General features: G+C 43.6%; 1 protein-coding gene across 2 annotated transcripts in view; it reads right to left on the reverse strand.

Annotated features, from left to right (window-relative positions):
- Positions 1-6,386: 6,386 nt before the first annotated feature.
- Positions 6,387-26,389, reverse strand: part of CENPF (centromere protein F) — a 34,495-nt gene continuing 14,492 nt past the window's right edge. For both annotated transcript variants that reach the window (XM_083493959.1, XM_083493958.1), the window contains exons 11-17: positions 22,696-22,831; positions 19,005-22,138; positions 14,962-17,124; positions 12,798-12,960; positions 11,800-12,282; positions 9,354-9,547; positions 6,387-6,900 (exon numbers count right to left, since the gene is read on the reverse strand). In XM_083493959.1, the coding sequence (XP_083350085.1) occupies positions 6,703-6,900; positions 9,354-9,547; positions 11,800-12,282; positions 12,798-12,960; positions 14,962-17,124; positions 19,005-22,138; positions 22,696-22,831 (6,471 nt within the window). In that variant the 3' untranslated portion in view covers positions 6,387-6,702. The remainder of the gene's footprint in view (positions 6,901-9,353; positions 9,548-11,799; positions 12,283-12,797; positions 12,961-14,961; positions 17,125-19,004; positions 22,139-22,695; positions 22,832-26,389) is intronic.

The raw sequence follows: 26,389 nt of genomic DNA on the forward strand, positions 1-26,389 counted from the left end.
AGACCCCATTTAAGCTCCCAGCCTCTTGTTACCATCCCTTTCCCATTGACAACGACCATCCATTCATCTTTAGAGCTTCTGCTTACATACTGATGTTAAATCCAATAAAACAAAGTAATAAATATCCTCCCCCATCCATATCCTCCCTTCTTAATGTGTCCATAAATTTCTAGCCAAGACTAGTCGGTAATAACACGTACAAAGCTTGCACACATTAAAAAAACAGCGATTGAAAGTAAGCCGAGACATGGGCTATATCTGACCCCTTTGCTCGGATGATGAGCAAGCTCCCATCTGCAGGATAGGAAGCAAAGCAATTTTTGGTGACCACAGGTGTAGGTGGGTTCAGGCATGACCCAAGACCAGATTTCAGCTCAAAAGGATTTGTTGCAGCAACAGGAACAAGACTGACAAACAAGGGCACTTGGACCAGTATATTTACCTTAAAGGTAAAGGTAAAAGGTAAAGGGCCCCTGGAAGGTTAAGTCCATGCAAAGGCAACTAAGGGGTGCAACGCTCATCTCGCTTTCAGGCCAAAGGAGCTGGGGTTTGTCCACAGACAGCTTTCCGGGTCATGTAGCCAGCATGACTAAACCACTTCTGGTGCAATGAGACACCGTGATGGAAACCAGAGCGCACTGAAACGCCGTTTACATTCCTGCCTCAATGGTACCTATTTATCTACTTGCACTGATATGCTTTTGAGCTGCTAGGCTGTCAGGAGCTGGGACAGAGCAATGGGAGCTCATCCCATCGCGGGGATTTGAACTGCCAATCTTCTGATTGGCAAACCCAAGAGGTTCAGTGGTTTAGAACACAGTGCCACCCACATCCCTTAAACCAGCCAAGGCAAAACACACACCCAGTCTGTGATAGGTCACTTTAACGCTGCAATTAGCAAATCACAACAATGGCCCTATCTCAGCAGGGATTGGCTGCCTGCCAGTTCCTAACAATGTCATTGTCAATGTCATTGTCATTTAGAATCCTCTCTGTTTTTTGTTATGCAGATGGAGCTCCTGGAGGCCTTAAGGCCTAGGCCTGCATTGAATGCATATAGCCTGACTTCGGCCTCCAGTGCCTGCATACATAACAACTACCACCCTAAATCTCCTCTGGACGATCTCCCAACCCTTGAGTAAATTTAGGGGTTGGGGGACTTTTCCTTCCTTTCCTGTTCCACTGACTGAAGCTTTAACATCAAGTGAGCAACACCACTGAATGGATGAATACATACATACATACATACATACATACATACATACATACATGATTTCAATTGTATTCTACCTTTTCATAGTTCAAACCATACTCAAGGCGGCTTGCAACATTAATTTTTTTTACATAATTACTAACATAACAAAAGTTGTCATAAACCGTTAATAAAACATCAAAAGGTACACAATACAATTAAACAATTTCCACATAAAGATACAGTGGTGCCTTGTGTTTTTGAGCGTCTCGGAAGATGAATGTTTTGGTTTCCTAACACCAAAAACCCAGACATGCTTCTGTTTCCGAATGTGCCTCAGAAGTTTAATGGCTTCCACTGCGCTTTTTTTCAATTTTCTCCATTGACTTAGCAGACTGCCCTTTGCACCTCGTTTGTTGAACATTTTGGAAGTCGAACGGTCTTCCGGAATAGATTACGTTCCACAACCAAGGCACCACTGTAACAGAAAATAATAACTGCAACAGCCTGACCCCTCCCCAACAACAAACCCTAAACAACACCCCAGCCCACGAGTCTGTTCAGCAACGTCAGCTTTTGCAGCTGGAGTCAGTCTGGGCCCTGCCTTCCCAGGCCAGGTGGAAAAAGGCCTGCAAGGCAGGGGTCAAGTCTTCCTCTTAAAAGTGCTTTCCTTGAGCTCAGTTCTGTTTCGGGTTGGAAATGGCAAGGCTACACAAAATTCATTGGGTTTTACTTCACTTTACTTTTCCAACTCTTGGTTATCCCCAAAGCTATATAACATTTCCAAGAAAATGATACATCTGCCTTTACAGCAACTTTCTATTTTTATATTAATATATTAATAAACAATGAGTGTGAAATGAATGGGCAGGAACAAGTGCACAACCCATGAAATGGGGGTGTCCTGTGTCTTCCTCCTTGTGGAAATATCGCCAGCAGCAGGCACATCAACCTGTAAATAGTAAGCATTGCACAGTGGTACCTCGAGTTACAAACACTTCAGGTTACAAACACTTCAGGTTACAAACTCCGCTAACCTGGTACAGTGGTACCTCAGGTTACATACGCTTCAGGTTACAGACTCCGCTAACCCAGAAATAGTACCTCGAGTTAAGAACTTTGCTTCAGGATGAGAACAAAAATTGCACAGTGGCGGCACAGCAGCAGCGGGAGGCCCCATTAGCTAAAGTGGTACCTCAGGTTCAGAACAGTTTCAGGTTAAGAACGGACCTCCAGAATGAATTAAGTTCTTAACCGAGGTACCACTGTATAGGGCTTTTAAAGTTCAAAATCTGCCAGCAGATGTCACTGTTGCCCTATGCCTTTCATCACAGAGAAACCTGCCACCCCCACATACAAAAATGTCCCAAGAACCCCTCCAATATGGATGTGGACAGGCTGCTTGGACGAGTGAAACCAACCACTTGTCTCCTTGATCCTTGCTCATCCTGGCTTATAAAAGCTAGCCGGGAAGGACTGGGCGATGGGCTTTGTGGGGTGGTGAATGCTTCCCTCCGTGAGGGAGCCTTCCCAGACCCGCTGAAAGAGGCGGTTATTAAACCGCTTCTTAAAAAACCATCTTTAGATGCGGCCACGATGGCCAACTATCGCCCAGTCTCAAATCTTCCATTCCTGGGCAAGGTGATTGAGCGAGCGGTTGCCGAACAACTCCAGGCACGCCTGGAAGAAGCGGACCATTTGGATCCCTTCCAGTCGGGATTCAGGCCTCATCATGGGACTGAAACTGCCTTGGTCGCACTGGTTGATGATCTCCGGCGGGCTAGGGACAAAGGTGAGAGCTGTTTCCTAGTTCTGCTGGATCTCTCAGCAGCATTTTATACCATCGACCATAGCATCCTTCTGGACCGTCTTGAGGGGCTGGGAGCTGGGGGCACTGTCATACAGTGGTTCCGCTCCTTCCTCCTGGGCCGTGTTCAGAAAGTGGGGGGGGGGGATGAGTGTTCAGACCCCTGGGCTCTCACTTGTGGGGTGCCTCAGGGTTCTGTCCTCTCCCCCATGCTTTTCAACATTTACATGCAGCCGCTGGGAGAGATCATCAGGAGGTTTGGGCTGGGTGTTCATCAGTATGCCGATGATACCCAGCTCTACCTCTCTTTTAAATCAGAACCAGTGAAGGCGGTGAAGGTCCTGTGTGAGTGTCTGGAGGCGGTTGGAGGATGGATGGCGGCTAACAGATTGAGGTTGAATCCTGACAAGACAGAAGTACTGTTTTGGGGGGACAGGAGGCGGGCAGGTGTGGAGGATTCCCTGGTCCTGAATGGGGTAACTGTGCCCCTGAAGGATCAGGTGCGCAGCCTGGGAGTCATTTTGGACTCACAGCTGTCCATGGAGGCACAGGTCAAATCTGTGTCCAGGGCAGCTGTTTACCAGCTCCATCTGGTACGTAGGCTGAGACCCTATCTGCCTGCGGACTGTCTCGCCAGAGTGGTGCATGCTCTGGTTATCTCCCGCTTGGACTACTGCAATGCACTCTACGTGGGGCTACCTTTGAAGGTGACTCGGAAACTACAACTAATCCAGAATGTGGCAGCTAGACTGGTGACTGGGGGCGGCCGCCGAGACTATATAACACCGGTCTTGAAAGACCTACACTGGCTCCCAGTACGTTTCCGAGCACAATTCAAAGTGTTGGTGCTGACCTTTAAAGCCCTAAACGGCCTCGGTCCAGTATACCTGAAGGAGCGTCTCCACCCCCATCATTCTGCCCGGACGCTGAGGTCCAGTGCCGAGGGCCTTCTGGCGGTTCCCTCATTGCGAGAAGCAAAGCTACAGGGAACCAGGCAGAGGGCCTTCTCGGTAGTGGCGCCCGCCCTGTGGAACGCCCTTCCAGCAGATGTCAAAGCGATAAACAACTACCTGACATTCAGAAGACATCTTAAGGCAGCCCTGTTCAGGGAAGTTTTTAACGTGTGATTTTACTGTATTTTTGGTTTTATGGAAGCCGCCCAGATGGGCGGGGTATAAATAATAAATTTATTATTATTATTATTATTATTATTATTATTATTATTATTATTATTATTATTATTATATAGACTATGCAGCATCATGTAAGGCCAAATTGCTAGTCAGGCAGCAGGCTGAATAAACACTTTAGTTTGCATAACACAGTGTAGCCCTCTTAACGTTTATGTACAATATGGCCACCAGGCTCCAAATCTTGTATTTTAAAAGGCAATTCCAAGCTTGCAGGGCTGAATATTAACATTGGCTGAGGCAGGCAAGCTCCATTAGTTTTTCTCTCCTCCCCCCCCCCAAGCACAGAACCAATGGCTATTATTAATTAATTAATTAATTAATTTCATATAGTGCCCTATACCCGCAGGTCTCAGGGTGGTTCACAGGATTAAAAAACCAAACCAAACCAAGAAAGGAGATTCTGACGAAACATCAGGAAGAACTTTCTGACACTAAGTGCTGTTCCTACAGTGGAACAGACTCCCACAAGAAGGGGCACACTCTTCGTCCCAGGAGGTTTTTTGAACAGAAAGTTGGATATCCACCTGCCATGGATGCTTTGGTTGCGATTCCTGCATAGCAGGGGGTTGGACCAGATGACCCTCAGAACCCCCTCCAACTCTACAATTCTGTGATAGGATTTCCTACTTCTTGCAGAGCCTTTTCCCGCTGCAAGCTGCTCCTCCTGTTTCTGGACAAGGGAGGGAACAGCTCAAAACGCCGGCTAAGAGGCTCCCCCCCCCCCCAAATGAATAAAGCACCTCTGGCTGTGGGCAATGCCTGTTGTTCCTCCTTGGCTCCTGCTTTTGAAAGAGAAAACGCAGAGAGGGAGAGAGGTGTGAGCTTCGTGCACTCGACTTTCCACGGGTTAAAATGAACTGGGCTGGATTTCTAGAATGAGCTGGAGGATCGGTGTGTGTGCTTGGTGTGGGAGCTGTTTGAAACACCAAAGTGAACTCCTAGGTTGGCAGAACTGCTTACCGTAGAGTTGCCATATTTCAAAAAGTGAAAATCCAGACAAAGGTTGTTGAGCTTTTTTGACTCATTCTCCCTCTCAAAAAATTCGCCAAAAGCTGTTCACAAGAGCTGTCTGGGAAATTCTGGATAATGGCAACTCTAGAGTTTACCATTCTTTTCATGCTTGTCTGCATAGATTTGGGAGAAACAGGCCTTTTACTATTAGGGCAGGGGTAGGCAACCTAAGGCAGGCAACCGGATGCGGCCCAATCGCCTTCTCAATCCGACCCGCAGACAGTCTGGGAATCAGCGTGTTTTTACATGAGTAGAATGTGTCCTTTTATTTGAAATGCACCTCTGGGTTATTTGTGGGGCATAGGAATTCATTCATCATCATCCCCCCCCCAAAAAAAATATAGTCCGGCCCATCACATGGTCTGAGGGACAGTGGACTGGCCCATGGCTGAAAAAGTTTGCTGACCCCTGCATTAGGGCATACCATTTTAGAGGGTGAAACTGAATTATATTAATTTAGCCAAAATATCTTTAGAATTACCAAGTCATGTCATAATACTTTGGCACCCATTTTTGAAATTTGAAAAATTCAACGCACCCCACCATACCATGGTTTATTAAACCATGGTTTTCATGCTCTAAGCCAGCACAGTAGCTTAACCATGGCTTATTAACTACCACCAAACCATGCTGGGTTCACAGTTGGCTTATAAACTATGGTTAATTGTTCAAACCCAGCCACTGACAGATTTAAAGCATTGGAAAGTTATGTGCCGCCACTATTAAATGAAGCACAGATTCCAGGAAAAGTTGGTTTCAAAAAAAAGAAGCAAAAAAGCAGGGGTGAGGGGGTGGTATCCACTTAGCAGGATTGTACAAGTAGCAAGCTATTTCTGTTCCCTAAAGTCTTTAATCTGTATCCCTCAGGTACTTTGTAACCTTGATGGGAGCATGAGTGTCCTTGAGGCAGTGTGTTCCTATTTGAAAATTACTGTTCCAAAAAGGTTTACTTTAAATGATGTCAGAGCAGACCTATTGTACACAACCATTTCCTTGTAGTTTGCTTCCCCCTTTTCCCTTTCAAGACAACTATTTTCTAAGTCGCACACAAACTGTATTGGTTCATAGGAGGAGAAAATCTCCAAAAGAGCAATACCTTTATCGGGACAAACCAAAATGTCACAAAAACGGGACAAGCTTTTGAGTTTCTAAAACTATCAGGAAAGAAGTCACACAAAAGCAATAGTTTGTTTAGGTTTTTATTATATTTTGGGAGGGGGGAGGTGCATGAAAAAACTAAATGGACAAAATTATTATTCATTAAATGTGTATATTGCCCCTCATCCATAGCTCTCAGGGCGGTTCACAATGTAAAATTGCAATATAAAAAATGCAAAATACATAATAAAGATAAGAACAAAAACAACCCAGTAATCTCCTCCTCCCACAACACATTTAAAAGAGCATCGGATGTCAACCAGCCAAATGAAATCTGCTCTCTGGATTTTCAGTTCCTAAACAACCCTTTGCTCTCACCATTTCAAGTCCAGAATCCAGATTTACTGCACGTGGCAGGCTTTGTCCAGCTCGTTTTCTTCAGTACTTTGAGGGCTTTTCGTTTCGATTGCACTGGGGGTCCTAGCAGATCTTCCATCAACTGCTTGGGCTGACTGGTTGCAAGCTGAAAGGGGAGACCTGGGAGCAAAGTCCAAGGGCGAACCAGCAGCTAGGATTTCTTGTAGCCGCACATCATTTATCTGGGAACACACAGAAAAAGTATACGTGTATCAATCCATGCAAGGAAGACATTTATTGATTCCAATGGCGAGGACTACTTTTCACATTTCTGAGTCTAGTAGCGGAGCTGAAAGCCATGTTTTTCAAAAGTCAATTGGATTGGCCTACTGAACCCTTGCACTGCTCCAGTATAAACCTCAGCATTGCCTCTTATGGTCAGCTGGCTGGGCCTTGCTCAAAGTCCATTTTTTGATGGAGAAAGGTGTAAGGAGAGGAGGGACTTATTATTGTTATTATTCCAGCACTGAGGCACTGGGTCATATGAGCAGAGATGTTTCAAACAAGACCTTTGTCAGAATGTAGAATGTGAGAGGCAGCAGCTGCAAGTTGCCGGTCTTTACAGCCACAGCAGGCGCTGTGATTCTCCAGTGGTTTGACTTCACCCCTAGAGGCACACTCCATTGTCTCTTCAGACAGACGCCAACAACAACTTGTAGAATGAAGTGCAAAACTTAACTGCTGGTTTTAGAATTTGGCATCCTAATTTTCTAGATGTATGATGAAATTAGCAAAGAATTCTGTGTTTTGTGGCTATATTATATTATTATTGTTATTATGCTGAATTATTGTTGTTATTATTATTATTATATGTATCTATACCCCACCTTTTTCTCAGATTGAGACTCAAGACGGCTTACAGATAAAAATACAAAAAAGCAGGCAAAACAGAAAAAGCAAAAAAACATAGAAAAGTTAGCCATTAACAATTAACTAAACACTAATGGAATGAAAACAATATAAAGAAATCGATTAAAAATACTGTAACAACAAGAAAACCATTGCAGCACTTGCCCTTGCCTTAAAAAGTCAGTTTCCAAAGGCCTGATGGAATAAAAAGTCCAATGGCAGAGAGACAACAAGGTGGGAGCCAGTCTAAATTCTCTAGGAAGGGAGATTCAAAGTCTGGAAGCAGTACAGCGACCAACAGCCTAGATTCAGAGAGATCTACAAACAGCAGTAGGCCCAGGCCAAGTTGGTGTGAAAGCTTTGAGAACAGTAAATCTCCACTTCTGAGATAACTAGAGGACATGAATGCAACACTCCCATTCCTAAAGGGGAAGGGGTGAGGCCGGCTTTAGTTCTTCAACTCCACTCCGCACCATGCAAAAAGGGACCAGTACTGAGAACACCAGCCACCACTTTGGGTACTGCATGCACAAATGCCCAGTTCTGGAAATTCCATACACAGCTCCAAGCAGCTGGTTTGGGTATCCAGTGCCAGGAACCACAGGTATAGAAATCCAGCAAGAAATGAGACAGGTGCAGGGTTTTGCACAGAAGGTAAGATTCGGTTCATGGGGGATAAGGCTATCAAAACCACTAGGCATGTGTACTATCCCCAGTGTTAGAAGCAGTGTACCTGTCAATCAGTAGTTGAGAACTGCAAATTAGGACAGTGCTATTGTGCTCATACCCTGCTTGCAGGCTTCTCATAGGTAAGCGATTGGCCAAGGATGGGCCTTTGGCAAGATTCAGCAGGCCTCTTTTCTGTGTTATTCTATAAGCTTTTTGGGTAGATTTTATAGTCAGACCCGAAGCTTTCAGAACAAGAAAACTAGACCTTAACTATACACCTATACACCAGGTATCTGAAGAAGTGTGCATGCACACGAAAGCTCATACCAATAACAAACTAAGGTGCTATTGGAAGGATTTTTTTTATTTTGTTTCGATTACGGCAGACCAACACGGCTATCTACCTGTAACTAGAACTATGGAAGGCACCACTTTGAACCACATAAAATGAAGTCCATCAACCTTACCAGGTATCTGAAGAAGTGTACACGCACACAAAAGCTCATACCAATACAGTGGTACCTCAGGTTAAGAGCCTGAAACTGTTCTTAACCTGAGATACCACTTTAGCTAATGGGGCCTCCCGCTGCCGCGCGATTTCTGTTCTCATCCTGAAGCAAAGTTCTTAACCCGAGGTACCACTGTAACAAACTTAGTTGGTCTCTAAGGTGCTACTGGAAGTAATTTTTTTTATTTTGTTTCGACCACGGCAGACCAATACAGCTGCAACAACCTGCAACTATACACCTATGTATTTAGCACTCACTCAGTTAAGTGTTTTGAAGACACAAAAACACACAAACATCCCTTTTAAGTTCTTGAACATGTACTATGTATTCCATACAAGTTTCATGATTTGTAAGCCAAATCTACACAATACAGTTCTCTTCAGATTTTATAATTGGGGGTGGGGTCGGGGGGGCCATACAAAATCTCTGCTGCTAATTTATGGTCACTTCCTCCTATATTCACTTTTCCCGTCTTCACACTGATATGCTCACAACTTGTATAAGTAGAACGTGACACTCCCATAAGCGCTTGCTCAGATACATTCACAATCTGTATTTCTTGTGCTTTGGTACATTCAAACTCATGTTTAATAATACGCGCAAGTTACCTTTTGTAGTTTGCTGCCCTCTGGTGTTGCTTTTTGGTTTTCAAGCAAGCAGTCGCTCCTAGTTGTTTTGGAGTGATCAGTAAACGGTGGCGATCTCAAGCTTGGGTGGGCAAGACAGGGGCTCGCTCTGGGAATTAGATATGCCCCGTGAGAAATGCAAGAGCTGCCATTTCCTGGAGGAACATCAGAAGATCCTGAGGGAGGAAAGTGCGTGGTGATCATTGTTTGTTACATTTTAAAAACTATGACAGGAATAAAAACAAAAAAGAAATAAAAAGGAAAACAACAACCAACTGTTTAAAAACGGTTGCCAGCTCGCTTTTTGGGTCCAATTCAAGGTGCTCATATTACAGTGGTATTTTCGGGTTACAGACGCTTCAGGTTACAGAGTCCACTAACCCAGAAATAGTACCTCAGGTTAAGAATTTTACTTCAGGATGAGAACAGAAATCGTACGACAACGGCGTAGCAGCAGCTGGAGGCCCCATTAGCTAAAGTGGTGCTTCAGGTCAAGAACAGTTTCAGGTTAAGAACGGACCTCCGGAAAGAATTAAGTTCTTAACCCGAGGTACCACTGTAGTGTTTAAATCCCTAAACAAGTTAGGCCCCACATACTACCTTATTCTTCTGACTGTAAATTGTATAAATTGATTTTAATCTTGTGTTTTTATATTGTTGCAACGTGCTGAAGTATGGGTAAGATACCCAAAAGAAGAAATAAATAATAGCAATGGTAGTTTGTTGCTATACAGTATGCATTCCGGCCCTGCAGCATCTGAAGACTATGCAAGGCTTTACAGGTGTGTGTTGTTTGTCAATTAGGCTTCTCATAGAACTGTAGAGCTGGATGGGACCCTGAGGATAATCTAGTCCAACCCCCTGCAGTGCAGGAATATGCAGCTGTTCCCTACTGCAGTCTTGGCATTATCAGCACCATGCTCTAACCAACTGAGCCATATAGGAAGTTCCCTTCTACAGTCAGACCATTGGTCCACCTAGCTGTGAACTGTCAGTGGATCTTCAAGGGTTCACACAGGAGATGCTCCTAGATCTACCTGGAAACACCAAGGACTGAACCTGGATCTACTGCATGCTAAGCGGATGATCTACCATTGATCCACAGCCCTTCCCTGACACAAATCCTTACAACAGGAACATATACTTATTTTCATTTCAAGTACTACAGGTAAAGTGTTTCTGCAGTCTCCCAGGTGGGTGCTTTCGGCTTGAAAGATAATGGTTTCCTTTTGCTAGTTAGTATCTGCATAATGTGAGGCCACTGACCCCAAGGCTATTAAGGAGTCAAGCATTCATGGAACTGAGCCCACGGACTTGCGTCCTTGAGTAGTCCCATGATATCCTTAGCAATTTCATCAGCGGTTAAGTGGTTTGCTAGCTGCAGCTCCAATGGCCACAAAGGCCTCTCTTGGCCTCACCAGAATGTGGCCACTGTATCTTGCTGCCCCCACTCTTGTTGTTGGCAACAATCCTAAATCCAGCTGAGCCTTTACTGAGAATGTTGATTGGAGAAAAGCCTTCCACGTGAACATTTCTCTTTACAGGGATCGCAGGAAAAAGCCGTTTGTTTGGGTATATTACACTTCTGCGGTTGTAAAGGTTTGGCAATAGCGTTAGAAGACTTTCTCATCACTTTACAAACGCCATCTCCAACTCCTCGAAAGATTCCATCCACTGTTTCTCTGAAAAATTGTACACATCACTTGGGAAGACAGGTGAACTAATGCCAGTGTACTGGGAGAAGCAAAGATCGGCAGTGTCAAAACAATTATTCTTCAACATCAACTTTGTTGGACTGGTCATGTTGTTCAGATGCCTGATCAACATCTTCCAAAGCAACTACTCCATTCCGAACTTAAAAATGGAAAATGTAATGCTAGTGGTCAACGCAAGAGGTTTAAAGACAAATCTCTAAAAATGTAGTATAAACACCGACAATTGGGAAACACTGGCCTGTGAGCGCTACAAGTGGAGAACAGCCATTACCAAAGCTGTCATGGGCTTTGAAGACACTTGAACTCAAGTTGAAAGGGGGAAACGTGCTAAGAGGAAGGCACCTTTGGCAAACCCTCACCATAATCAACTCCCATCCGGAAACCTGTGTCCCTACTGTAGAAGGATGTGTGGATCCAGAATTGGCTTCCACAGTCACTTGCGGACTCACTGTGTTAAGACCATGGTCATGGAAGACAATCTTACTCGGCTATGAGTGATTGCCAAAGAAGATGATCACTTTACATGCAGAATTTTACACCCTTATGCCCTGTAATGGCAGCCTTAAATTTTATTCCACTGGTCATATTGAGAATACAAAATAGTAAAGGGCAAACATAGGGGGATAGATTCAGATACCTCTATTGTCCCTCTGTATCAAGCTATAACAGGAATGTTATTAAACAAACATCAATACTGTTGTGAAAGTGATTACCTTTGCCTCCCACCTCTGTGGAACCATCTGACTCAAATTCTGCATTTTCTAGGGGCACTTTTGGGCTGTGCTGTTGAAATGTGGTTCTTCTTTTAGTTTGTTTTGAGGCAGCCTCTGGAAAAGGAGATGTAGCACTTTCACCATTGTTTCTGTTTTCATGACGCCTTTGCCTCCTCACAGGAATCTTAGTAATATCTTCAGATAAGGCCTTTTCCACAAGCAGCCCATTAGTGATTTTTGTTTGGCTTCCTGGACTTTGTAGAGGGGAACTAGAAGAGTCTGATGACTGTTTGAGCCGAGTGTTCAGAAGAGAGACTTGTGTCTTTAGCATCTCGTTTTCTTCCTCTAATTTATCATAATCAATTATCAGAGTACAGTACTTATCCAGGTTTTGATCTGCTTCTGCAGTTTTCTCTTCAACCAGTTCCTTCAGTTCTTCCAGCTCCAACCTTATCTCTTCTGCAGTGGCATTCCTATCAGAACCTATGCAATGAAAGAACAGTCATTAATAAATGAAGGCTTAGCAACAGAGACTTTCAATATTCTTTCCCTGAAAATATTGTAAAGAGCATTTCAGCAGCAGTGGACACCAAACACTATCGACTCCTTTAGATATGTAGTTCATCTTAAGACCTAAAGATCTTCCTCAGTCCTCCTGGAGCATGGCCTTTTCTGCAGTGGCACCAATGGTATGAAACTCCCACCCACTGGGTGTCTATTTCATTTCCTGTCTTTAGTTTCTCTGACGGTTTCCAATGTGGTTTTTCAGAGAATGCTATAATTGCTTTAATTTGTATTTTAAAAGATGTAATTTGTGGGCCATGCATGCTGTGGGCCATCTGCACCAAATGATGAGTTAAAATATTTTAGCAACTACCTAACTGCTATGAAATTGCCAGAAGCTTCATATGAAAAATGAGAGGTGGGGACCTCCTCTCTGCTGTTGCCAGGTGGGGTTGAGGGAGGAGGCCTGCCTGCAGGATGCCTGCGCTACATACCTGGATCCATCTTCTTCAGTTGAATCTCAAGTTCATGAATCTGCTCCACCATCACCTTTTTCTCCTGCTTTAGTTCTGTGTAGGCTTTCAGCCAATGCTGAAATCTATGATGGAAAGAATCAAATTCTGTCTTGAGTTGCACTATTTTCTGGTGGTCATTTGCCTGCAAAATAAAATAAAAATAAACCGGTAAACATTCATGCAATTATTGCTGCAGAAGAAATAATAATTACCCAGCCAAATGCAAAACAGGACTTCTCATTAGTTCAAAGTAAAGCGCATGGACCAACCTAGCAGTTTGAAAGCACGTCAAAGTGCAAGTAGATAAATAGGTACCACTCTGGCAGGAAGGTAAACGGTGCTTCCGTGCGCTGCTCTGGTTCGCCAGAAGCGGCTTAGTCATGCTGGCCACATGACCCGGAAGCTGTACGCCGGCTTCCTCGGCCAATAAAGCGAGATGAGCGCCGCAACCCCAGAGTCAGTCACGACTGGACCTAATGGTCAGGGGTCCCTTTACCCTTTACCTTTAAAGTGCATTGATGTTCTCCATTCCTTCCATAACACCCACACTGTTGGGGCAACTATGCCATTTCTTAACAGGACCTGTTAACTAGAGCATCTAATGAATTCCGTAAAATGATACAAACATCTACTGATGTCCTTTGGTTTGCACCAGACAGGCCCTAACTGTCTATGCCAGAGATCCAAAAGCAGAGTCCAGTTTGCACATGCAGTTAATAGTTCACTGCAAGCATGCAGAAGGCTCCCAATGCAATCCTCCCATTTGAGCAAACCTCGGTTTGTTCAGAATGAAACAAACCACAATCCTTAGTCCGGACATAACACTAAGCCAGGGATCATGATTTGTTCTTCCTGCCAACTAGATGAGATGGGTAAAAGGGAAGATTTCTGTGTGTTCGCAGTAAAGCATTACTACGGTTTACCGTAATATGCAAACACTGCTGCTGTGTTGCACATCACAGCAACTCTTTACTATGTACGCTGTAAGTAGCATAGTAACAGACATGGGCTACTATCCTATGCACTTACCTAGGAGTAAGTCCCACTGAATACTGAGTACTATTTCTGAGAAAACATCCATAAGATTAGGCTCTACATCAGGCATAGGCAAACTCAGCCCTACAGATGTTTTTGGACTACAATTCCCATCATTCCTGACCACTGGTCCTGTTAGCTAGGGATCATGGGAGTTGTAGGCCAAAAACATCTGGAGGGCCGAGTTTGCCTATGCCTGCTCCACATATATCATGCTATACTTACAGATAACATACTTTACAGTCCCTCCCTGTGGAACGCCCTCCCACCAGATGTCAAAGAGAACAACAACTACCAGACTTTTAGAAGACATCTGAAGGCAGCCCTGTTTAGGGAAGCTTTTAATGTTTGATGTATCACAGTATTTTAATATTCTTTTGGAAGCCGCCCAGAGTGGCTGGGGAAACCCAGCCAGATGGGCAGGGTATAAATAAAAAATTATTATTATTATTATTATTATTATTATTATTATTATTATTATTATTATTGCTATAGAACTATAAACTTAAATATCAGCTTGTCTTCTTCAAATAAAGTGGATTTTGAGAACCACATCTGCAGTCACTCAATCTTACTTTGTTATTTGGCGTCAGCTAAAATGTATTTTACGGATGCGGCTGGCACTGTGGGTAAAACCTCAGCGCCTAGGGCTTGCCGATCGCATGGTCGACGGTTCGAATCCCCACGGCGGGGTGAGCTCCCATCTTTCGGTCCCAGCTCCTGCCCACCTAGCAGTTCGAAAGCACCCCTAGGTGCAAGTAGATAAATACGTACAGCTTTCTAGCGGGAAGGTAAACGGCGTTTCTGTGTGCTGCGCTGGTGCCGGCTCGCCAGAGCAGCTTCGTCACGCTGGCCACATGACCCGGAAGTGTCTCCGGACAGCGCTGGCCCCCGGCCTCTTAAGTGAGATGGGCACGCAACCCTAGAGTCGGACACGACTGGCCCGTATGGGCAGGGGTACCTTTACCTAAAATGTATTTAATCTCTACATGCAAATTCTAGAAAACTCCCCCAATATTTAAAAAAAACACCAAATCAGCCTTTAATTTCAGAAGGAACCTATTAACCTACAAGATATTCTACCCATGATGTCAACAATATGCTGTACCTTTTGAAGGCAGGCAGGTTTTTCAGAAGTTGCAGCTTCCAACTCCACCTCTGTAGCCTCAAGACTAGATTGCAGAGTTTCATTTTTTGGCAACTGCTCCAGAAAAGGATCGCTGTCATCCAGCTTTTGTATGAGGTCTTGGAATTGCTGGACGAGGACCTTTAGTAAATGCTCCATTTCAGAATGTTTGTTTTTGGCTTCCTGTAGATGATAAGCCAACCGTCCATTCTCTTCTTTGACACTAGCAACTTCATCAATCAGATCCTGTTCTTTTGTCTTGAAATTCTCTTCTTCCCAAAGAGAAAATTTAACTTCTTCACGGGCCAGTTTCAACTGGGATTCCATCGACACCAGTGCGTTTTCAAATTCACCTCTAATTTGCACCTTCTCCTTCTCCCTTTCTTCCAGCTGCTTCACAAGCATGGAATTAAGACCTTCTAAATCAGATACTTTATCCTGATTTTCTTTCAGCTCTCTCTCTAGAGATCCTTTATCTAACTTTAAGGCAGTCACCTCACATTCCAAACTTTGCAAAGTCGCACGCATCATTTCTATCTCCGCAGTGGCTGTTTCTGTCTCTGCTTTAGCCGTCTCTGCCCGAAGAATTGCATCTTCCAAATTGTCCTCCGACATCTGCAATTCTCTTTCGAGATTCTCAATTCTGTCTGCGAGGGAGTCAGCTTTCCGTTCGCTTTCTTTCAGTTTTCCCGCAAGGTGACACCTTTTCTTTTCGTCGGATTCTATTTTTGTTTTGAGCTTCTCGATGCCCCGTCGCAGCTGAGACAACTCCTCCTGTGCTGAGTTCAGCCTAGTTGCAAGTTCACCCTTTTCTATTAGCGACCCTTCCAGAGACTTTGATATCTTGGCATATTCCATTTCAGAGATACTTAACTTGCTGTGTAAAGTTTCATATTCCCTAAGGCTCACTTCTTTTTCCTCATTCATGTGCTCTATTTGGCTTTGCGCTGCCTCTTTTTCTAACACAAGAGCCCTCATCACCTGATCCAGATTCTGTAACTGCAGCAGAAGTCTGTCCTTTTCTGTTGATAACTGATGAGCATCGGCCTTCGCGGCCTGAAGCAATTTTGCCTGAGTATTAGCTTCGGCTTCCAATATCCTGATAAATTCAGCAGAATCCCCTTTACTGGACTCAAGTTCTTTGATAGTCTCTTGCATTTTCTGGCACATTTGATCCAATTCTTCTTTATCCTTCAACAAAGCACTCAGATCTTGACTAAATTGGTTTCTCTCAGAGACGAGTATATGAAGCTGCTCTTGAAGGCCCAAAATGCTTTTCAGTTTATTTTCGTTTTCTTTTTCCAAGTGCTCGTTCTTTAACTGAAGCTCCTCGATGTCGGTCTCCATGGATAAGGCATGGTTCTCAATATTTGCTTTCTCAGATTTTATCCTCCTCAGCTCATTTTCAGTTTCAAGAAGCCTCTCAGTCCAGTCGGCCTTGTCCATTTCCAAATCTTCCAGAGTCTCTGTTGTATTGGACAGTCTTGCCTTGTACATTTCCATATCAGATTTTACCTTCTCAAGTTCTATTCCAAGAGCCATAAGGCTATAAGACAACTGTTGGTTATCAAAAGTAACAGACTTAAGTGACTCATTTAAGTCTCCTTTTTCTTTTTCGAGTGCTACAACTGTTTTGTCCAACTCTGCACAAGCAGTTCTCTCGGCAGCCAGCTCTTTGTCCTTTGAATCCAGGCCTGACTTTAGGTTTTGGATCTCCATTAGTAGAATATCAGTTCTTTTACTGCTTTCCTCCACATCAGGGAAGGGCTTGGAGATTTTATTACATGTCTGCTCTTCTTCTAGAAGAGGCTTTTCAGGGGCCCTTTGGCTTTCCAAGGTGTTCACAGACATCGCATCAGTGTTTTGAGAAGGAAGAAACGATAACTCAGGAGGATAGTTTGGAGAACTTATGGATATATCTGTTGCATTTCTGGATTCTGTATCTAAGTCCAGAAGGCCACTTTCTCTAAATTTCATGCCGATTGCTTGGCAAATAGATTCTTCATCTTCTGTTCTATTTGCCTCACCTGCCCTTGCTGATATTTTACTATTTTCAACTTCAAATGTTGTGCTTTCACTAGACATGCCATACAGTTCCAGTTGACGCAAGGGATCAATTGCTCGCTTACTGGGAATCTGGACTTGCTAGAAGTAGATGGAAAAAAGAGAGTCATTTTAATTAATAAGTCACTTTTATCAAATTGATATATTTATTCTTTTATTTATTACATTTAACTGTGATACTTCCTCCCCAAAGGAGTCCAGGGTGGCAAAAAAATAATAAACACATCTTCAAAAACAATGCCAATGACCTCTGCCGAATAAAATGGGAACCGATATGTAATGTTTTGGTAGGTAAAGAACACACTTAATATTCTAATATGGGCCCTCCTGTTGATCACCTGGGAAAATTGTTTTCTGCAGGGTGCTCTGATTGTGTGGAGCGCTCTACTCACTTTCAGAGAAATGCAAACGTAATTGCTGCACAGACCTTCCTAGTCCAACACAGGGAAGGCTGGGGAGTTTGGGCAGGTGGGGGCAGAGCACATGATGACATTGGGGGCAGGACTTGCATGTGGGCCCCACTGGCTACACAACTTGGTGCTCACATTTTCAGAATGCGTGAAGACACCTCATCTCTTATGTAACATTTCATCAAAGCAGGCTCTTCCCACCTACTGATGTCATTCCCTATTACATAAATTGGCCCTCTGTAGCAATAATCACACATAGCTGTTGTTGCTGGATTTAACACAGTGGTACCACGGGTTAAGTACTTAATTCGTTCCAGAGGTCTGTTCTTAATCTGAAACTGGGACGCGGGTGGCGCTTTGGGTTAAACCACAGAGCCTGGGACTTGCCGATCAGAAGGTTGGCGGTTCGAATTCCCGCAACAGGGTGAGCTCCCGTTGCCCGGTCCCTGCTCCTGCCAACCTAGCAGTTCGAAAGCACGTCAAAGTGGAAGTAGATAAACAGGTACCGCTCTGGCGGGAACGTAAACAGCGTTTCTGTGTGCTGCTCTGGTTCGCCAGAAGCGGCTTAGTCATGCTGGTCACACGACCCGGAAGCTGTATGCCGGCTCCCTCGGCCAATAAAGCGAGATGAGTGCTGCAACCCCAGAGTCGGCCACGACTGGACCTAATGGTCAGAGGTCTCTTTACCTAGCAATAATCACACATAGCTGTTGTTGCTGGATTTAATACTGTGGTACCTTGGATTAAGTACTTAATTTGTTCCAGAGGTCCATTCTTAACCTGAAACTGTTCTTAACCTGAAGCACCACTTTAGCTAATGGAGCCTCCTGCTGCCGCCGTACCACCGGAGCACGATTTCTGTTCTCATCCTGAAGCAAAGTTCTTAACCCGAGGTACTATTTCTGGGTTAGCGGAGTCTGTAACCTGAAACGTCTGTAACCCGAGGTACTACTGTATATGAAAGAACCTGGAACTGAAATACTAATATTTAGCAACCTTGGCATACTCAACAAGATTGCTTTTTTGCTATCAAGCATACTCTTTCCCCCTCTCTGAGCATATTACTTGGCTGGAGCCAGGGAGGGACAGAATTTAAATGGCAATAATGGCCATAAATTGAGGCAATAATGGCCATTTAAAAATGAGTAAGTTATGAGCTCTTCTTTCAGAATTTATATACAAAACCAAATCTTTATGTACCTTGATTCACACTATTTCTTAGCATAAGAACTACAGCATTTCAAAGTTATCAAAATAGTTTCAAATTGGGTGCGTGTGTAAAAGAAATAAATTTTAAAACAGGGATAGTTAACATGGTGCCCTCCAGATGTTGTTAAACTACAACTCCCATCAGCCCCAGCCAATGTGGCCAAGGGTCAGGGATGATGGGATTTGAAGTCCAACAAAACATCTGAAGTTAGCCGCTGTGCTTTTTAAACAGCCTTTGCTCCCAGTCTAGAGACTTCCTCCCTTCCCTCCCAAAACAGTACACATGGGTAATCTATTGAACATACATGCAAAACTGCATGATAAGAAATTAGGCACACTTACGTGTTCAGTGTCAACACAAAGCAGAGACTGAGAACCTAAATCAAGGCCTTGCAGTGGTTCCTCTAGTTCCTGAGGCAACAGGTCAGGATGTTTCTTCTTGGCTGGCAATTTAGATGCCACCTGCAAGACCACATCATTAAGTTTTCGTTGCCACTGTTTGCTTTCCGATATATTTTGCTTTTGGAGACCATCAACTTCCTTCCTTACAGAAAGGAGCAGCTCTTGGATCTTTTGGATCTCTTCGTCTTCAAGATTTTTATGTGACTCAAATGAGTCTTCAAGCATCCTGAAGGACTTTTCATAAGCCTCACGTAGGAGGTATTCGACTCTCTTTTTTAAATGATATCTTTCAGGCATGGCATGCCCCTTCTTCATAATACAGGCCCATGTGTCACTGTCATTCCCTTCTGAAAGAAAATGGCCGTGTTCCTCAGGGGAACTTTCTAGATCAGCTTGTTTGTTACTATCTAGGTCACTTATTTCATTTGACGGTCTGTACTGATCAGAGTCGATATCAGATTCCATAAGAGTTGAACTTGTACACGAGGAGATTTTGCTGCAAGAAGGAAATCTCACGGGGAACTTTCCATCCGAATGAAATTCTTCATTCATTAGAAGAGGGGTTACCTGCGTTGTGAAGGAAGAATTTGTGACTTGGTCGAGGCTGGTTGATAGTGCAGCATTTTCTTCCTTGAGCATGTCAATATAGCTTTGCAGCTCTGATATTTTGGAGGCCATACCCGAGTGCTGCTCTTGCAAGCTGCTATATTCATTTGTCAAAGAGAAGATTTTTTCCTTGACCCCGTCAAAGTGCATTTTAATTTCTTTGCTGGATGGCTTCAAACCTTTGCAGTCAAGTCCATCACAACATTCCAGAGCTATTAAGGGCACTTGCTCAATATCAGATTGGGCTGCTATTTTACTGTGATCTATTAAGCCACCAGAAAAAGCAGCGCTCTCTTCTGTTACATTATTAATTCTGCCGATGAGCTCTTCTGCCATTGCGCCTGCGATGCATTTCAATTGAGAGTCTTTCAGCTGCGATGCTAATGTTGACTTTTCAATCTGCAGGTGTTCGAACATCTTCTCCAACTCATTGAGCTTGCTCATTGTCATGTGCAGGGAGGCTACTAATCGGACATAATCACTTTGGCTGGGCGTCAGATCATGAGGAACTGACGAACACTTGGCACCTATCTGTCCGCTAAAGTTGTCCTTGGAAACAGCATTGAAATGGGCTGCTGATTGGTCGCTCCCTTCCCCTTCTGTAAGCTCTAAATGTGGATTTTCCACATCTTTAAGAGCTTGCAATTCGTGGTTCAGCCTCTCTCTCTCCGTTTCGTTTTCTTCCAGTTTTATTTCCATAGCTCTCAGAGCACTCTCCAGCTGCTTTACTTGATCAGCATAGTTCTCTACTGAGGCCTCTCTATCCTCAAGGTCCATCTGAAGCAGCTCTAGCTGAACCTGATATTTATTCAGTTCCTCCTCCTCCTTTTCTTCCACAGATCCTCTCAGCTGTCCCAGTGAAGTCTTCTCCACGGTAAAGCCACCAGCTGCACGTTCGTCCCTTACTTCCAGTTCCTTGACAAGTTCCTTGTTCTCCTGCAGCAACACAGCGTTATGATGCTGCATTTTATGAAGTCCTGCCCTTTCCTGTCCTAGAATCTCCGTTTCTTCAGGTACTGCCTGCATTTTTTCAAGCTGCTGAAGCAGAGTGTTATTTTTCTTCTCCAAGGTCATGACCTTACACTTCAGCTCCTCGTGTTCGTTCATGAGCTGCTTCTCTCGCTCTTCAAATGTGGCTTTCTCCACTTCAGAATGGCATGCTTGCTCCCTTAAAGGACATTCTAAGTTCTTATTCTCTGCTTCCACTGATCCACATTTCCTTTTTGATTCTTCTTCGGCTTTAGACAGCAACAAGCTTTTCTCTCTAGGCCTTTCTGACAGCTCCAAGAGGCTTTCCTCCCTCTCCTTCTGGCTTCTGGGCAGATGGAAGTTTGTCTGCATTAAGTCTAGATTTCTTTGCTCTAGGGCACTGATATCAATCTTAAGGCCGAGATTTTCATCACTAACTCCTTCAATTAGCTTTTTATTTAAGGATATTGGTGCCAACAAATCTGGTTCCTTGTGGCTAACTGTTTGAGGCGTAACTTTCAGGCGCTGCACTGTATCCTCAAGGAAAGAATTACGGCTTCTTAAATCCAGAATCTCTGCTTGCTGCCTCTCTGATCCTGCGATCAGTGCTTGCAATGTCTTGTTTTTCTCCTCGAGAGCCTGTAAAGTCTTAGTGAACAAGTCCTGCTTTTCGGAAACAGCCGCTTCCAACTCACTTATGCGCTTTTCCTTGTCCCTAGCAAAATCTTTATGCCTTTGCTCTGCTGCAGCCAGTTTTCTTTCTGTCTCATCTCTGGCTCGGACCAGCTCCTCACATTGTTTCTGGAAGCTGGATTTTAACTGCACGTGGGAAGCTAAGGATGTTTCCAAAGAGGCCATACATCTGTCCTTTTCCAACATTTCTTCTGTTACCGTCTCCAGTCTTTTCTGTAGAACATCCACTTGTTTGGTGAACTCAGATAATTTCAGCGAATTGTTCTCTCTCTCTTTCCTGTGTTTTTCCTCAGATGCTGCTGTTTTATCCTGAAGGTCATTGTGGGCTTTTCTTTCTGCTTCTAGCTCTGCTGTTTTGTCTTCCACCATAGCTTTGAGATTTCTAATCTCCACACAAAGGTTTTCATTTGTACCTTCTAAAGCTTTTACTCTCTCATTACTTTTAAGTTGTTCGGTCATTAAGGCCCTTTCCAGGCTGCAAATCTTACTCATCAAATCTTCTTTTTCTAAAACAAGTTCATTTATGAGTTGCCCACTTTCTTTTTTCCACTGGGAAAGAACCTCAACCTCTTTTTTAAGTCCTTCACACTCTGTAAGAACTTTCTGCAAAGTTTCCAGATCCTCCAGTTTTACACTGAGCTCTTTAATGGTGTTTTCTTTGTGCTTCAGAAGCTGCTGGAGAGAATCTCGTTGGTTTTCCAATTCAGAAACAGCAAGTTTCATTTTCTCCAAAGTGAGAGGATTCTCTTGTTTGCTCAAATTCTCTTCAAGTAGTTTTAACTCTTTTTCCAGAGAGCAATTTTTAACTGCAATCCAAGTGATTGAAAGAAAAGGGGAAGTATTTAATTTACAAAAAGTAAGATTCCTTTATTCTCTTTATTAGTGTTATTCGTTTATTTTATCTATTTTATCCCACTTGTTCTCATCTGGTAACTTAAGGTTTACACAGACACACCTGGATCTTATCTTTTTCCCTGTACACTGCAAAACATAATGCATATTGCATAGAACTCTAGCCCAATGGTAGCCATTAATTTGATTTTGAATTGATTTTAGAATGAATTGACTTTAGAATGCATTTCAATTAATTGATTGTGATTTTATGTAAACTGTGTTACTTTTATTGTTGTTAGCCGCTCTGAGCCCGGCTTTGGCTGGGGAGGGCGGGATATAAATAAAAAAATGTATTACTATTATTATTATTGCTATATTTTGTCCAGTTATCGAAAACTACAATGGTCGCCCAAGCTGCTTACAACATGCTAAACAAGATTTAACTCAGTATATGCTATACAGAGGGACCTCAAAACACAGAATAAGGTTTGGAATGGGAAGGAAACCTTTAAAAAAAATGGTGACTCACTTTTCATATCTTCAATGATGTTTTGACTCTGCTGCAGAAGTCGTTTGGTTACACAGAGCTCTTCTTTTAACTGACAAATTTCTTGCAACTGTTGAGCCGACTGGCAGTGAAGGAGGCCATTTTGCTTCTTTGTTTCCTTGGACAGCAAGAATTAAACAAGTGACAGTTAAAGAATTGGCTACCTTTGACTAAGGTTCTTTGACTCATTGGGCCAGCTGAGACATACATTCCGAGTTTGCTAAACCATAGTTTACCAAGCCAGGAACTAGCAGCGGGTCTTCTCCCCTTGCTCAGCAATCTTGGGTAGCCAATCCCTTCCTTTCGTACTAGTTCTCAGAAGCTTAAACCACACTTCCCCCATTATGCCCAAAATGGGGGACTATGGTTTAATGTCGGTTTACTACCCATCGTTTAAGATCCTGGTTAATAAGCTGACCTTCAAACCACAGTTCCTTGCTTTCAGACATAATGGAAGTAGGATCAATGTGCTGAGAAAGGGAAGAGAGAGTGCATAGATAACTCCAGCATGCTAAAGTATAGCCACTGCTTGCAGGGAACTTTTAAATTGCAAATAGAGGGTCCAGTAAGAAATAAAACAAAAACAACTGCTGAGAAGGCTTTGCTAGGAAAAATATCAAGGGAGATGAAGTCTCCAATGTGATTCCAGGCACAACAGTGACCTTGAACCATACTTTCTTTTCTTTCTGGATGTATAGCCTACCATCCAAGCCCAAACATATAATTCAGGCACTTTACATGTAGGAACATTGCAATTATCTAGCCGGCTATACCTTTTCAGGTTGTCTGGCCCACACAGTCCCATCATCAGGAGAAGAGTGGAAACGGCTGTGGCTAACTGACTTGCCTCCCAGCCCACAGACCAAGATAAGAGGGCTGCTGAAATGAAGGCCTTTAGGGATTGCCGTGAGGGCGCCAACCCCTTTAATTTTGAACTGTTGAATGCATTACCCGGTAGGAGGAAGTGTGTGGTGTATTATTATTGGGCAGTAGCTAGAACTGCATTTTTGCCGCCCCGAGCAACTGTCTCGATTCTCCTGCACTTGTGCATTTCAGAGCTGCTTAATACAGTCTCTCGGCGTGAGAGACTGAACCGAACCTTGCATTGGAGAGAGACAGGAAGGAGGGTGGAAATGTTGCTCTTTATATACTATATATGGCCTTAGTCTGAGGTGGGTGAATGAGCTGGTTGTCAATTATGCTTAATGCTGCTATGTATTTTTGTAGACCAGATGTTTGCTTTGTAATAAAAGGTTGGCTGGGAATTAGCTTTGTTATCTGTATGCCTGATGGGAATGCATGAGTGAGACTAGGAGGACTGCTAAGGGTGTATTTTGGAGAGGTTGCCACGGTGTGAGGGGTGGTTAGGAGTGTAGGCACAGCTTCTATTCCAGTTATTTCGTTTAGTTGCCAATGATGCTGTTTAGTGGAGTTTTACTGTATTTTTGTATTTGATATCTTCCTGTACTTTTTGTATTTAAGAAAATGTTTTCTTTTCCTGATAATACATTGGCTGAAATGCATTATTTTGTATTTGACCTTCATCTGTAAGGTTTTATGTTGATGCTTTTGCAATGCTTCATTTGATGCTTTAAGTTAGGTTGTGGAGCTCTTTGAGGAATTTTTTGTATGTTTTTTTACATACAAAGCAGTACAAAATTATTTAAATAATAAGTAAATAATTATTGGAGAAAGCCTTACCAGTCCAGACATGGGTCTATATGCTCTGGACTGTATCAAGGTGGTCTGTAGGGCTAAAGTCAATAAAATACGAAAGCAACTTGAAGCTACACTAGCTGCTTAAGAAACACCCATTCTAAATGTAAATCCCAACTAATGTCTGCCAGATGCAATGATGTTCCTCAGTGTATTCCAAAAAAAGAGGAGAGTACCCTGAAATGTGCTTAGAATCATTTAAAGGTTTATAGTCCTCAATGTGGCTTATTTTAGAAGGGGAAAAACCCCACAAAAATGTGTTACAGATATAATACAAAGTCAACTGCACAACTTCGGGACCATAATTTTACAAATAGTTCAAGACAGTATTCACTGAAATATAAGGCTTCTCCCTGTGGATTAAACCACTGTGCAGCTTGGGCTTGCTGATTGAAAGGTCGGCGGTTCGAATCCCCACGATGGGGTGAGAACATCAAAGTGCAAGTAGATAAATAGGTACAGCTCCAGCGGGAAGGTAAACGGCGTTTCCGTGTGCTGCTCTGGTTTTGCCAGAAGCGGCTTAGTCATGCTGGCACATGACCCGGAAAAACTGTCTGTGGAAGCGGACAAACGCCGGCTCCCTCAGCCTTTAAAGCGAGATGAGCCGCAACCCCAGAGTCGTTCGCGACTGGATTTAATTGTCAGGGGTCCCTTTACCTTTACCCTCTCCCTATCTGAACTAAGTAGATAAAAAAGATGCAAAAGAGAATGAAGACTTCCTGACATGTTCTGCACACATCTGAGCAATTCAGCTGTGGGAAACAAAAAAAGCATTTTATGCTATGTACTTTCTGGCTTAGAGGGCTTCCGGAAAGAAGCCATGTTTGGTCCGGTAGCCCAATTCCACCACACTTTTCCACAAACACAAACAACCTTCTCCTCCATCAAGCGTGAGTTGTCGGTTGACAACTGCCCTATCATTTCTTATACACCAAGAGAACGGCAGCAGAAATATTATCACACTGGCAGGCTACAGCTGACAGGCAGTGCACTCTAAGCAGCTGCCAAGTGGCATATGCTAAGTAAGGAAACCTCTAGCCTGTTATAAATTATGCCAGGACAAGGGGGTTTTGCAGGTCAAAAAGAGGGGCGGGGGGAGTATCAGAAAACCACAACCCAATCATGGCCCCTTTAGTGCTTAATGGAAGAGGGAAAGTCTGCAGCCAAAGGTCTCTGAGTTAAAACTGCTATCAGAGACAGGGTTAGAACTCATGGAGGCTTCGGGGCCAGGTCTTTTCTGCAGAAAGCAGGTATCTCGCGGATAGATAAATCAAAAGCTAGCCGCCCTCCTGCACAGTAGATCCTAAACACACAATCGCCTTGCATCTAAACTCTTCCCCAGGAAGGAGTGTGAAACAATTTGGAGCACTCTGCACTGAACCTTGAAAGCATTAGAAGAAAAAAAGAACTGGCCCCTGTCATCATAACTCACTCTCTCTTGGGAAGCAAAAATAAAAAGCCAGTTCCTAAAGAAAATGGCACGTACAAACACATACCGCCCACTCCTGAGCCGCTAAGATAACAGATGGCATTGGCAGGGCTTTGTTGGTCTCGAGCCCTCAATTATCCATCTAGTTACTACTAGCAGATGGGCACCAAACGCACCAAAGCCAAATTTAAGAGAAGGGACAACCAGGATGGGAAGCATAAGCTGGAAATTTGCTGGCAAAGCAGGTCTGTATTTCCAGCTATTTAAGCAAATCAGCCCGAGAGCAAGATTAAACTTGTTGTTGCTTCTGCTCATCGCCCCTCCTCCCCGCACGCCCCGTGCCGCAACCCCCGCTCGGCTCCCATAAGAAAGAGAAGAGGCAAACTGCAGCGCCAACGTTTCCCACACAAGTGCCCAAATGCAAAAGCTCAGGGTTTTTCTGACTTCTTTTTTTTTTTTTTTTTTGGATGCGCAGCGCATAATGAGCATCCTGCAGTTAAAGGCTCCTTAACAGTTTTAAGCACAAGCATA

This window comes from Podarcis liolepis (assembly GCF_965112155.1).
Source record: "Podarcis liolepis genome assembly, chromosome: 3".
In the NCBI taxonomy this organism is placed as follows: domain Eukaryota; kingdom Metazoa; phylum Chordata; class Lepidosauria; order Squamata; family Lacertidae; genus Podarcis; species Podarcis liolepis.